The sequence below is a fragment of the Rhinopithecus bieti genome, unplaced genomic scaffold (assembly GCF_001698545.2).
Source record: "Rhinopithecus bieti isolate Rb0 unplaced genomic scaffold, ASM169854v2 scaffold_80089, whole genome shotgun sequence".
Lineage (NCBI taxonomy): Eukaryota > Metazoa > Chordata > Mammalia > Primates > Cercopithecidae > Rhinopithecus > Rhinopithecus bieti.
In genome coordinates, this window is record NW_016830445.1 from 294984 (window position 1) to 309076 (window position 14093).

The window sequence follows — 14093 nt, forward strand, 5'->3', positions numbered from 1 at the left end:
TTTTTTTTTTTTTTTTTGAGACGGAGTCTCACAATGTCGCCTAGGCTGGAGTGCAGTGGCGCGATCTCATCTCGGCTCACTGCAACCTCCGCCTCCCGGGTTCAAGCAACTCTCCTGCCTCAGCTTCCTGAGTAGCTGGGATTATAGGCGTGCGTTACCACATCCGGCTAATTTTGTATTTTAGTAGAGACAGGATTTCACCATGCTGGTCAGGCTGGTCTCAAACTTCTGACCTTGTGATCTGCCCACCTCGGCCTCCCAAAGTGCTAGGATTACAGGCGTGAGTCACTGTGCCCGGCCAGAAATGTAATTTTTTTTTTTCTTTTCAAAGAGGAAGAAGGAAGCTAAGATGATGCCAAAAGCTCAGATGGTAGCCAAGTGGCGGAGGACGTGGGGAGCTGGAGCCATTGGGCAGCCACAGAAGGTGATGTCTGGGCTGTCAGGCAGGAGCAAAAGGCCTCTCCGCAGGAAGGTGGAACGTGGACTCAAGGCAGACTGCGACAGGGAGAGTAGGTAGAAGGCTGTTCCGATATCCCAGAGGATTGGGTGTGGAGGGGAGACCTGAGGGAGAGGCCAGTGGGGGACAGGACAGGTTTAGGGTGGGCAGGTGTGAGTCCTCTGTAGGCTGAGGGGTAAGAGCCACCAGAGGTAGCAGGAATAAACGCAGGTTCAAGGGGCTGGAGAGAGCAGATGTGCAGGAGGAACTGGCCTGCAGCAGAGGGGCACACCTCTTCATTCACTCATGCGTTCAGTCAGTCACATGTGTCGAGTCTCTGTTAGTTGCCAAACACCATGTTAGATCCCGAGGGCCCTGTGGTTTCAAAGCCTGTGGTCTGTAGGTGCAGCAGCAGGCAGGCAAATACGCCAGTGCAGTATTGAATACCTTGGGGAATTCTGCAGACCGATTATTACCAGCACCTCCGCTCTCTTTCGCAAAGTAGGCTAGTTTGGGCAATAAACATAGGGCCACCAGAGCACTAGGTGAACAGAGAAGAGGGCGCTCAACAGGAAAGGCTCCAGGGCAGCATGAGTCCCAGCAGCTCCCTGGCTAGTGGGAGGGGACACAGATGCAAGTCTCTCCTATCCAAGGAAGACTCTGGGAAGAGATGAAAGAGGTAATAAAACACTAGTTGTTTTAATACATGTGAAGACACAAAGGGTGGCTCATTCACATGGGGCATCTGCTTCAAGCAGGGGCAGGGCATGGACAGGGGAGATGTGGCTAAGGGCAACCCTGGGATGCAGGAGCTCCCTCGCAGCCAGGACTCCTTCCCACCTCCCCAGGCCCAGTGTACAAGTACTGGGCTGAGTGAGCACCGATCACAGTGTTCTGGAAAACACTCCTGAGGTCGTAAGGGTGGCAGGGCCAACTCAGAGGGTCCAGAGGAGAAAAGCATTTGCAGCAGAAGCTATGTGGAACAAAACAGAAAGCCATCTGGGAAAGAAGAGGCAAGTGATGACCAGCCTGGTCTGTGGCAGAGGGCAAAGGATCCAGTAAGGAGTGGCCAAGCAGCAGCCTGGGGCAGCGGGGCACACCCAGCAGATGGATCATGGAGCTAAGGCTACCAGTGAGGGAGCTTTCCAGCTGGCAGGCTGGGGTACTATAGTGACGTATCCCTGAGGTTCCAGGGCCAGGCAGCTGAAAAGGAACATGAGCAGTTCAGACTGCCCCATGGCTAGTGGAGCAGGGAGATGATATGGAGATCAGGAATACCCTAGGTGAGAGGGATGGGGGAGCAGGAGGATGGAGAAGACAGACAGATTTCTGTATCGTTGGCTGACAGAGCAATGCTGTTAAACAATGCCCTGGGTACACGCTCCTGATGGACTGCAGTTAAACTCTGAGAGTATTCAACTCAAAAGAAAAAATTCAGGCCTGGCCCAGTGGTGCACGCCCATAATCTCAGCACTTTGGGAGGCCGAGGCGGGCGGACCACCTGAGGTCAAGAGTTTGAGACTAGCCTGGCCAACATGGCAAAACCCTGTCTCTACTAAAAATACAAAAATTTGCCAGGCATGGTGCTGTGCATCTGTAATCCCAGCTACTTGGGAGGCCGGGGCAGGAGAATCACTTGAGCCTGGGAGGCAGGGGTTGCAGTGAGCCAAGCTCATGCCACTACACTCCAGCCTGGGTGACAGAGCAAGACTCCGTCTCAAAAAATAAATAAATAAGAAAAAGAAAAGTCTCAGTAGACAGTTACCTGTCCATGGAGGTACGGGCTGCCTCTACCCTTCTTCATCACCCAGAACCAATCACGCCCTGGCCACCCAGGTGAGATTGGGGGTGCAGGGCAGGACGGAATCCAAAACACGACACAGTGGAGGATGTGGGGAGCCCTTCAGGAACCCACAGCCAGAGCTCAGCCACTGAACACAAAGACAGGACACAGGCTTGGCGGACTGGCCTGGCCCCTGTAGTGCACCATTCTCTAATTTTGTTCAATCTCAGAAAATATTACAGTGAAAAGTGTGGCGGGGAGGGGCAAACTCTCCCCTTCTTCAAAGGAGCACCTGTTCTGCGACTCAGCACCTGCCCTCCTACTGCTGGACTAACAGGGTCTATGTACTGTAACCTGATGCATTTTCCACATGTCTTTCTACCACGTCTATGTGGAAACAGGGAGAAGGGCTGCCACCTCACCCTCCATACCTGCAGGTAAAGTAGTTTATAAGACAAAGGGCCAAGCACTGGAACACATGGCATTTTATGTACCTCATCAGTACGAGACAGAAGTGCTAAGGGTTTTAACTTTAACCCAGCAAACAGCATCAGAGTTGGTGTACGGGCAGAACCTCCTGGAACATGAATGCAAAGGATTGAACCCTGACAGGCAAGGGCAGAAGACAGTTAGTATGGTATGTTAATATCTACCATTAACACATTTTCATACCACCATCTTTACTTGGAAAAAAAGGCATACTCTCTCATTCATGAAAAGAAAAACAAAAAGATACCTGAGGTCTCATCCGTGGATTCCATCGTACATAATAGTTTACCCACAATTCCAAATGACTCAGACTAGCAACAGGATATAACACGTGGTTTTCATAATTCACAAAGAAGGGATTAGAAAACTCATCTAGCTGGCTATTGATATACGACCATAAAGATATCGTCTTTGTATATACATCCTGAAAAACAAAAAAGAACATCGGAAATAAACTTTTCTTCGTATCATCAAGAATTAGTATTACACCAAGAAAAGGACTTGAATAATGAAGTGAATTCAAACGCTGAAAAATTCATGAACATTTACTAGGTCCCAGCCCCACCTTCTTCCCACTCATGGCCTGATGGTGGGATGAATGAAAACACACTGCTTGCTGTCCTGGAAAAACATATTGCTGAAGTTAGGTAGCATCCGACAACTGTGGCTATGGAAAGGCAGAGTGAGAACTTTCTAACAACCACAGGATGACAGGGTCCACCAACAACAAATGCAATTTTCAATTCTGGTGGAAGGTTTGCTTTTGTGGGCTGGGCACAGTAGCTCAAGCCTATAAGGCCAGCACTTTGGGAGGCCACATTGCGAGGACTGCTTGAGGCAGGAGTTTGAGACTAGCCTGGGCAACACAGTGAGACTTTGTCTCCACAAAAAATAAATAAATAAATTTAAAGATTAGCCAAGTATAGTCCCAGCTCCTCAAGAGGCTGAGGTGGCAGAATTGCTTGAGGCCAGGAGTTTGAGGCTGTAGTGAGCTATGACTGTGCTGCTGTACTCCAGCCTAAGCAATAGAGCAAGACCTTGCCTCTAAAAGAAAATAGAGCTTTTGTGACTCCTTTTTTTTTTGAGATGGAGTCTCATTCTGTCACCCAGGCTGGAGTGCAGTGGCACAATCTCGGCTCACTGCAATGTTGGCCTCCCAGCTTCAAGCAATTTTCCTGCCTCAGCCTCCTGAGTAGCTGGGGACTACAGGCACACGCCACCACGCCCAGCTAATTTTTGTATTTTTTGGTGGAGATGGGGTTTCACCGTGTAGCCCAGGCTGGTTTCGAACTCCTGACCTCAAGTGATCCTCCTGCCTCGGCCTCCCAGAGTGCTGGGATTATAGGCGTAAGCCACCACGCCCAGCTGTGACTCTTAATATTGAGAAATGAGAATAGACTTTACAGTTAAGATTCCTTGTGCTGGCAAATCATAGCTATCCGGAGGAAAATGTGCTGTGGTGGCAGGCTGGAGAAGCTTTATAAAGACAAGTAAATATATCACTAAGTTATCTCTTCTTCCCCTAATTTTGTAGTACACTATTCAGAAACACTGTACCTACTTGCATTGCTCATCTGAACAAAAACACCCAAATGTGCAGGCATGGTGAGGCAGGTAAACATTAAACAGTGGATCAAGCACAACGACAAAGTCACATGAGAAAACGGCAAGGCCAACAGCATTTTCTCCCATTCTGCTGCTGACTTCCCACGAGCTATCTAAATACAGGAACACTCAATTAGGACCATTTCAATTTTTATACATTTATTTATAAGAGAAACACCAACAATAATTCAAAGGATCTGGAAGAGCTAAAATAATCCTGGAAAAGAACAAAGTAGGAGAAGGACTCATACTTCCCATTTTCAAAACTTATCACAAAGCTACAGTAATCAATGCCAGTGGTGCTGGCGTAAGGACAGACATGCAGATCAATGGAACAGAACAGAAAGCACAGAAATGAACTCTCTGACATTTACGGTCAACTGATCTTCAACAAGGGCGGCCAGAAAATTGAACAAACCAACAAATGGTGCTGGGACAGCTAGAAAGCCAACACACAAAAGAATGAAGTTGGATCCTTAATTCACACCGTATACAAATGTTACCTCAAAACGGATCACAGACCTCAATGTAAGAGCGAAAAGTATAAAGTTCTTAGAAGAAAACATAGGAGCAAATCTTCATGACTTTGGGTTAAGCAATGGTTTCTTAGATATGATACCAAAAGTGTAAGCAGCAAGAGAAAAAAGAAATTGCACTTTATCAAAATTAAAACGTTTTGTGCTTCAAAGAACACCCATGAAGTAAAAAAAAAAACAAAACAAAAAAAACCCATAGAGTGGGATAAAATTTTGCATATCATGTATCTTATCAGGGACTTGAATATATTAAGAATGTATAAGGAACTCTTACAACTCCATAATAAAAAGGACAAACAACACAATTTTAAAATGAACTAAGGATCTGAATACACACGCTCCACAGAAGATATGTAAATGGCCAATAAGCACATGGAAATATGCTCAACATCATTAGTCGTTGGGAAAATGCAAATCAAAAACCACAACATACCACTTCCCACTCACTAGGATGGCTATAATTTTTTAAAAAGGAAAATAGTAAGTGTTGGTGAAATGTGGAGAAATTGGAAGCCTCAGACATTGCTCGTGTGTGCAACTGCTTTGGAAAACAATCTGGTGGTTTCTCAATAGGTTAAACATAGTTGCCATATGACCCGGCAATTCCACTCGCAGGTATAAATGAATGAAGGCGTATGTCCACATAAAAACTTGTACATGAATGGTTATAGCAGCATTATTCCTAAAAGCCAAAATGTGGAAACAACCCAAATTTCTATCAACCAATGAATGGATAAACAAAATGTGGTCTATCCATATAATGGAATATTGCTCAGCCATAACAAGGATGTATTGGTATATAGATGAACCTTGAAAACGTTATGCTAAGCGAAGGAAGACAGTCATAGACGTTCACCTATTGTATAATTCCATTTCTATGAAATGTCCAGAATAGGCAAATCCATAGAGACAGAAAGCAGATTGATGGTTGCTAGGGGATAGGGGTGGGGAAAATGGGAAGTGATTGCTACTGAGTATGCCATTTCTTTTGGGGGTGACAGAAATTTTATAAAATTAGGTCAGGCACAGTGGCTCACACCTATAATCCCAGCACTTTGGGAGGCCGAGGCAGGAGCATCACTTGAGGCCAGGAGTTTGAGACCAGCCTGGGCAACATAGCAAGACTCCCATCACTACAAAAAATAGAAATAAAAATAAAGAAATTTCATGAAATTAGACATTGGTAATGGCAGCAAAATATGTGAATATGCTAGAACCATGAAATTGTACATTTTAGATGGGTGAATTTTACGGTATGTAAATTATGTATCAAGAGAGCTCATTTAAGAATGAATTTTGCACTCCTCCTCTCATAAAACCCCGGTTAAAAGTCTATATATGAACTTCACTCTTCTGTTTCTGGTTTTATTTGTTTTAAATGGCTTTGAGATATAATTCACATAACATAAAACTCACTCTTTTAAAATGTTTTGTTTTATTAGGAGGTTAACAAGTCCCCATCACGCTGGGCCTGCAGGAGTGTGGATTTTACGCTAACTGCAGTGGGAAGCAGGGGAGAGGCACATGATCAGATTTCAGTTACTGAATGCTCGCTCTGGTTGCTATGTTTAGAATGGACTACTGAAGGTCAGAGAGAGAATCAGGGAAGCCCATTCCTGGGTTTCTGCCTTAGCCCAGATGTGAGACAGTAGGGATGTGAGACAGTAGGGATGTGAGACAGTAGGGGTGTGAGACAGTAGGGGTGTGAGACAGTAAGGGCTTGAGCTAGGCTTACAGCTGTAAGGCAGTTAAGAAGTGACAGATTAAGAATATACTTTGGGCCTGTAATCCTAGCACTTTGGGAGGCTGAGACAGGTGGATCACCTGAGGTCAGGAGTTCAAGACCAGCCTGCCCAACATGGCGAAACCCTGTCTCTACTAAACATACAAAAAATTAGCCAGCCGTGGTGGTGGGTGCCTGTAATCCCAGCTACTCGGAAGGCTGTGGCAGGAGAATCGCTTGAACCCAGGAGGCAGAGCTTGTAGTGAGCTGAGATCGCATTACTGCACTCCATCCCCGGCAACAAGAGCAAAACACCATCTCAAAAAAAAAAATATATATATATATATATATGTGTGTGTGTGTGTGTGTGTGTGTGTGTATACGTATATATACATATATACATATACATACACATATACATATACATACATATATACATATATACATATACATACATATATATACATATATACATATACATACATATATATACATATATACATATACTTTGGGATCAAGGTCAGCAGCATTCACCAAGGGACTGGGTGTGGTAGCCAGAGTGAGGGTGAGGGAGAAGTGGAAGGTGACTCCTGTGTATTTGGCCTTGGCATCTGGATAGCCAGTGGTGCTGTGTACTGAGTAGGGGAGGAGCAGGAAAAGGCATTTAGGTCCCTGAGGCAAGACAAAGTCACCTAAAAAGACAGAACAAGAGTTGAGGGGAGAAGAGGACCTCGGACTGGGCCCAGGTGACTCCAACTTTAGAGACTGGTTAAAATGGCAGCCAGTCAACGGAGACTGAGCAGGGGAGGCCAAGGAGGCAGGGAAGAGGCAGGACAAGGTGGGGTCACAGAATGAGGGTGCTGTCAACTGTGGGAGGCTGCTGAGAGAGGGGGAGGCGGGCGTTACTGACAGACTGTTTTCTCCTGAATTCTATACTGTCCTAACATACTCGGCTCACAGGCAGTAGTCCTTGTCTATTAACAGGACCACACTCCTTAAGTTGCCTTTTTCCAATGTCTTCTCACTTTTCACCACGTCTTTCTTCTATCCCACACCGAGGAAAAAAGAAAGAGGCGAGATGTAACTCTGAAGTTTGGTAACTGCTTCTTTACTACTTTGATGTAAAACAGTGTTAGCTTGCTACCTAAAGTGGGCTTTTTGGCTAATAGGCAGACTCCATTTCCAAGGCCTTCAAGTACAATCTGGCCAACACCACAGAGGACGAAAAGCAGAATCCCACAGCTTTGGAGTTGGTGCAGTGGAGACTACATGAACTTGGAGTCAGGAGGTCCAGGGTCTAGCACTCATCTACTCCTGAAAGAGCCATGGGCTCGCTGGGTCCCAGCCCCCCATGCCTAGAAAGGAAGGGGCTTGTGTTAGATACATGCGGTGGGGCTGGCCAGAACCCTGGGAGTGCATTTACAGTCAGCAATAGCACCAGAGCACAGTCCTCCCTCCCCTCAGCCCTCCTACAGTGGCACTTCCTAGAAGAGGTGCCTGAGCCACAGGGAGAGCAACAGACAAGGACGCAGTATACTCACCTCTTTGAATCGCTGCTGTTCACAGTTGCACAAAAAGGTCCCAAAAAGACAGCTATAAAGGTGATCCAAAATTGTAATCAAGAATAGCTCATTAAACTCGAATGCTGAAGGAAACTTAAATGAAGAGAAAAACAAGGTTTAGTCATAGAGTCCAATTTCTAAAAGTAATATTACTTTTGTATGAAAGACAGCGAAACTATAACTTGGAATATAGTCAAAGATTTAAAGGAAGACTGAGCCCAAGTAAAGTTCAACCACCTACAGTTTTAAGTCCAAACTTACAGATCTGGCTGAGAAACAACCAGAAGCAACTCAATTTGTTGTACTCAATTCCCAGAAAAGCTTATGTAGCTTCCACTTCTCACCATGGCGGTAGAACAGAGCCCAGACTCACCCTTCTGCCAGAAACATCTAGCAAGCTGGATACAATATAAGAAATGACTGTTTTCAGACACTGGCAACAGGCAGTACTGGACTGTGACCCTGAGAGAAGGGAAACAAATCAGGGGAGCCCTGCTATTATGCCAGCTTCCTTGCTGCAGCCACATCCCAGGCTAGGGGTAGGGGGAGCAGTAGATCCAGTCATAACATGTACCCAAAGTGACCTTGTCAAGAAGAAATAGAAAATCCGAATAGCTCTGCATCTATTAAATAAACAACTCCTAGATAAGAATCTTCCTGCAAAGACAACTCCATGACCATACAGCCCTGAATTCTCTTTTTTTTTTTGAGACAGAGTCTCACTGTGTCCCCCAGGCTGGAGTGCAATGGTGCCATCTTGGCTCACTGCAACCTCTGCCTCCCGGGTTCAAGTGATTCTCCTGCCTCAGCCTCCTGAGTAGCTGGGATTATAGGCACACGCCTCCACGCCCAGCTGATTTTGTATTTTTAGTAGAGACGGGGTTTCACCATGTTGGTCCGGCTGGTCTCAAACTCCTGACCTCATGATCCACCCGCCTCAGCCTCCCAAAGTGCTGGGATTACAGCACCCCTGACTTCTTACCAGTGTAAATGAGCAAGCTGAAGCTGGTAACATATTTTAATAAGGTAATACAACATGACCAAGTGGGGTTTACTTTAGGAATGTAAGACTGGCTTAACATATGAAAATCTATGTTACAAAACAAATCAATTACTGTAATTCACCATATTGGCAGAGTGAGGAAGCAAAACCACAGATCATCTTGATTGTTTTAAGGTAATTCTTGATGGGGTTTTGCAGAATTCCAATGAAGACTATTACTATTGCCAGCAGGTTCTAGTCAGTAGCTAGCGTGTTGTGGCCATGAGATGATCTGGAAGTGATCATAATCACCATAACAGCAGGCATGTACTGAGTGCTTACCATGTGCCAGAACTAATGTAAAAACACAGTAAAACATTCATCACCTACTAAATGAAGCAAAGCCAAATAGTACTACCCAGCATACTTGTATTTAAGTCGGTTTACTTAAAAACCTATTCTTCAATCAGAGTGCTGTGTGCACACTATCGTTACAAATCTTCACGTCTCCACAGTGATCATATCAGGATCACTGGTAGACAAGTTTATTTTTTTGTTTAGCTTTACTACTTTACTAGACTAGCAACAGGCTTTTCTATTAGAACAATGGTCAATCCAGGACTGTCCAAACTCCACCTGAAACTGTTTTCTTCACCAGGCTATTACATTAGCTTAATTAACGAACTACGCTCAGATACCGTGGATTAAGATTTGCTTCTCTCTCCATCTTAAGGATTGCTCTCACAGAAACACACAACTCTCTTCTAAGGAATCCCATCAGAATATTACTGCTTCAGAAACCTCTGGAAACGAACTCTGCTGGTTCTTACTGGCATCCTTGTTCTTAGATGAACTAAATCAACAATGTGATGTCTCTGGCTAAAATGCTAACAATATCTACTGGTTGATCCTTTCTTGGAGCCTTTAAGATTGCCCCTTGCAACTCCGACAGTGGCCTCACATTTCAAACGGCTATCTTTCTCTCTTTCTCTCTTTCTTTCTCTCTCTCTCTCATTCATGCATGTATTTATTTAAGACAGGGTCCCACTTTGTTGCCTAGGCTGGAGTGCAGCGGTCTGACTGTGGTTCGCTGCAGCCTCAACCTCCAAGGCTCAAGTGATCCCTCCCACCTCAGCCTGCCAAGTAGCTGGGACTACTGCCACAACCCAGCTAGTTTTTCTTTCTTTCTTTTTTTTTTTTTTGTAGAGACAAGGTCTAGCTATGTTGCCTAGGCTGGTCTTGAGCTCCTGATCTCAAGTGATCCTCCCATCTCGGCCTCCTAAAGTGCTGGGATTACAGGCATGAGCCATCGTGCCCGGCTCAAATGGCTATCTTTTAAAAGGCCAGGCATACTATGTCCAATCTTCCCAGGACTTCTCTATGCTGCTTAGTTACGCCCTATTCATAAATTATTGGCACCACAGAATTTGTGAATTGTAAGCAAATATATGACATTTTTGTGTACTGAAGCCTTATTAAATCAAGGATAGGAGTGAAAGACCCAGGGTTTTGTCCTATATTTTATAATTCTCAAACTTTTAAAAATAAGTGTTTATTAACAAGATAGCAAATTACTGATATATTTTCAAGCCATATAAGTGTTATGAACTGAATATTTGTATCCCCCCAAAATTTCTATGTTGAAATTCTAATCCCCAAGGTATAGTATGAGGAAGTGGGGCCTTTGGGAAGTGATTGGGTCATGAGGGTAGAGCTCTCGTGAATGGAATTAGTGCCCTTTTAAAAGAGGCCCAAGAGAGCTCTCTTGTCCCTTCCATGATGTCAGGTTACCGTGAAAAGACAGCTGATCTATGAACCGGGAAGCAAGCCCTCACCAGACACTGAATCTGCTGGGGCCTTGATCTTGGATTTCCCAACCTCCAGAACTGTGAGAAGTAAGTTTCTGTTGTTTATAAACCACCTCAGTTTATGATATTATGTTACAGCAGCCCAAACAGACTACGACAATGAATCTTCATTCCTAGTCCCTGAGCCTGCATTGTACATCTGGGAGCTTGAGAAGGTGTGTTCTACAGTCAGTGACAACAAGCCTTATTCTGACCACTGGGTACCAGATATGGGAGGTCAAAGTGGGCAGGGCTCAGTCCAAGCCCATCAGTACCCATGAAAACTGGAAAACAAAGGCTCCATCTACTCATGATGGGTCAAGGCTGCCATTTATACTCAGGGGTTGTCATGGCATTAAGCTCAACTCAGAAAACAGCTCAATGGGGGAAACAGTAGCAGGTGGAGTAATACAAATGAAAGATTAGGTCGCTGCAATTCATAGTTTGTTTTGGCCTCTTCTCCTGGCAGCTGTACCATTTACCTAAAAGTATGATTTCCAAAAATACATAGCACAGTAATCTATAATAAAATCCTGCACCTCTTATTGTTTTAGAGACAGGGTCTCACTCTGTCACCCAGGCTGGAGTGCACTCGTACAATCATAGTTCACTGTAACCTTGAACTCCTGCATTGAAGCAGTCCTCCTGCCTCAGCCTCCCGAGTAACTGGGACTACAGGTGCACACCACCGTGCCTGGTTATTGTGTTAATTTTTGTTTTTTGAAGAGATGGGGGTTTCACTATGTTGCCTAGGCTGGTCTTGAACTCCTGGCCTCAAGCAAGCAATCCTCCCACCTCAGCCTCCTGCATCGCTGAGATTATAGGCGTGAACCACCATACCTGGCCCCAATTCTGCACCTCTTGAGGCTCAACAAAAATATCAATGACTATTAAACCTATCCAGAAGAGTAAGGATTGTATTAAACTATGGATATCATAGAGTGTCTTTGGGAATCTTCTCTAAAGAGTCCCTCAATTATTTTTCCCTTAGTTTCTTTGTTCGCATACAGACTATTCAGTTCATTTTATTCTGCTATTTCTGACAATTTTACACTGCATAGTTTACGTAACAGTAGGCAACCTAAATATAATCTTTCATATGAATGCATCTTATACCTGCTATATATCTCATTCGTTAACGAACTGATGAAGACTAATCATTGATGTCTCTGCTAATGCATTAAGAATGTAATTTTACACACATTTCACAGTCAGAATCTTAGAGCTGTGAGAGGTTTGTCCACTGGGTCCAAACCAAGGCCATACTCCTCTATAGATTCTGCTGCTTTTGCTCCCTTTCAGAAGGTTAAGGAAGTACAGCCTCCTGCTGAGCAGTTCATCTAAGATTTGGCCAGATGTTAGAAATGAGGATGGGAATGAACTGCTAGTACATGGGATTAGACCAGGCAATCCAGGAATCTCCACAGCTCTGCCCCAGTCCCCTTTTTTTTCAAATCAAATCCCTTATTTTCTTAAAATCCAATAAAAGCACAAACATGACATGGCTTAGACATGAAAACAGGCACTAAGCAGTGTAAAGAATGGAGGTCAGTTTGAAGATGTTAAAAAATTCACATTTGGGAGGAATAAGCTATTTCACATCCACAAAAATGGTGCTTATCCCTTTAGAAGCACTGCAATCATTTTTTGTGTTCAACCTTTTTATGCAATTTTTCTAAAATGTGTTTCATACTTTCTTGTCCTAACCTGAACATGACAATCATTTAATTTTGTTATTGGCTCAGCATCAACACAAATAGCAATAGTGCCTGGCACTAAAAAACAGTAAGGCTTCAGGCCAGCCTTTGTGCTTGTGGAGTGTGTTTGCTGCCCTTTCACCTGCACCATCAGCATACCTACCTCTGGGACCAGCCCCTCTTACCCAGGCCAGCTCTCTAACAGGCCATCTTTAATCACCTGTGACCTGGCTATCAGACCACGTAAGAACCCAATTAGTTTGTTGAAGCCGGGTGTAAAAGTCAGTGTTAATTTCTAAGTGAGGGCCTGAGGACTCCATGAAATCTGCTTTGGCTATTCAGACCCCCTCCCCTTTGTTCCTTATTTCTAAAGGTATGTCTCTGTGCTCCCTTGCCACTGAAAATGTGATCTGTGACCTGCTGGCATCACCTGAGAGCTTATCAGAAATGTGACATCTCAGGCTCTGCCCCAGTCCCACTGAATCAGAATCTGCATTTCAATAACAGCCCCAGGGGATTTGTGTGCTCTTTAAGGTTTGAGCAGTGTTAGTCTACAGCAATGGTCTCAAAGTTGAGCATCCATCAGCCCCCAGAAGGGCTTGTGGAACCAGAGGGCTGGGTCCCACACCCAGAGCACTAGCAGGTCGTCAGTGAGGCTAAAGATTGGTGTCTCTAACAAGTTCTCAGGACCACATTTGGAGCACTAAGCTAGATCACTGGTTCTCCAACTCAATTGCACATCTGAATCACCTGGGGAACTTTTACACACACCTGAGCCTGTCCCCAGGCTCACAGGAAGAAGGTTCCCAGGGGCTGGCTGTGTGCACTCAAGGTGGAGAGCCATCTTCTGAGTTCTCCAGGTCCTCCTCAGGGCAGAGCTGCTGGGGAGCGGGACAGCACAGGCAGCATCGTGACTGTCAACCTTCTTTCTGCCCCAGCGCACACTGCCATCAGTAACAGTAGCTCTCAGTGGGGAAACAGGCCTAGTATTTCACAGACTTTCTGCAGTAGGGAGGCAGATGGCTGATGGTGATAAGGCTAAGGGAGAATCAATCAAGAGCAGCAGGGCTGTTGGTAGAAACCCTGCAGATCACCAGCAGTGTCCTGGCTGCTTCCCTTCCCCATGACTGAAGCAGCCAAGGCAAGAGCTCCTGGTGAATGACCAGCAGGAGAAGGCCCAGACCCTGGATCTCAGCCCCCTAACTTGTTCTGTACCCCACAGCCCCACCCTCAGCCAGGCTGGGCAGCAGGCACTGGGGAAACTACTCTCTTTTGCCTGTCTCTCTCTCTGGTTCCAGGTCCATTGCCCTGGCACTGTCACTTATCATAAGGATAGGAGACCAAACTCAGGTTTAGATGTTGGAGATGAGGGGGAAAACAACAACAATAACAACAACAACAGCAAAAAAAAAAAAAAAAAAAAAAAAAAAAAA

General features: G+C 45.0%; 1 protein-coding gene across 3 annotated transcripts in view; it reads right to left on the minus strand.

Annotated features, from left to right (window-relative positions):
- The window catches only part of MTMR1 (myotubularin related protein 1), a 76225-nt gene that overhangs the window by 6713 nt on the left and 55419 nt on the right, over positions 1-14093 (minus strand). For all 3 annotated transcript variants that reach the window (XR_001884046.1, XM_017865542.1, XM_017865543.1), the window contains 2 exons: positions 8114-8227; positions 2956-3132 (listed from right to left, as the gene is read on the minus strand). Coding sequence is in view for 2 of the 3 variants with exons in the window: in XM_017865542.1 (XP_017721031.1) it covers positions 2956-3132; positions 8114-8227 (291 nt within the window). In the remaining variant the exon portion in view is untranslated. The remainder of the gene's footprint in view (positions 1-2955; positions 3133-8113; positions 8228-14093) is intronic.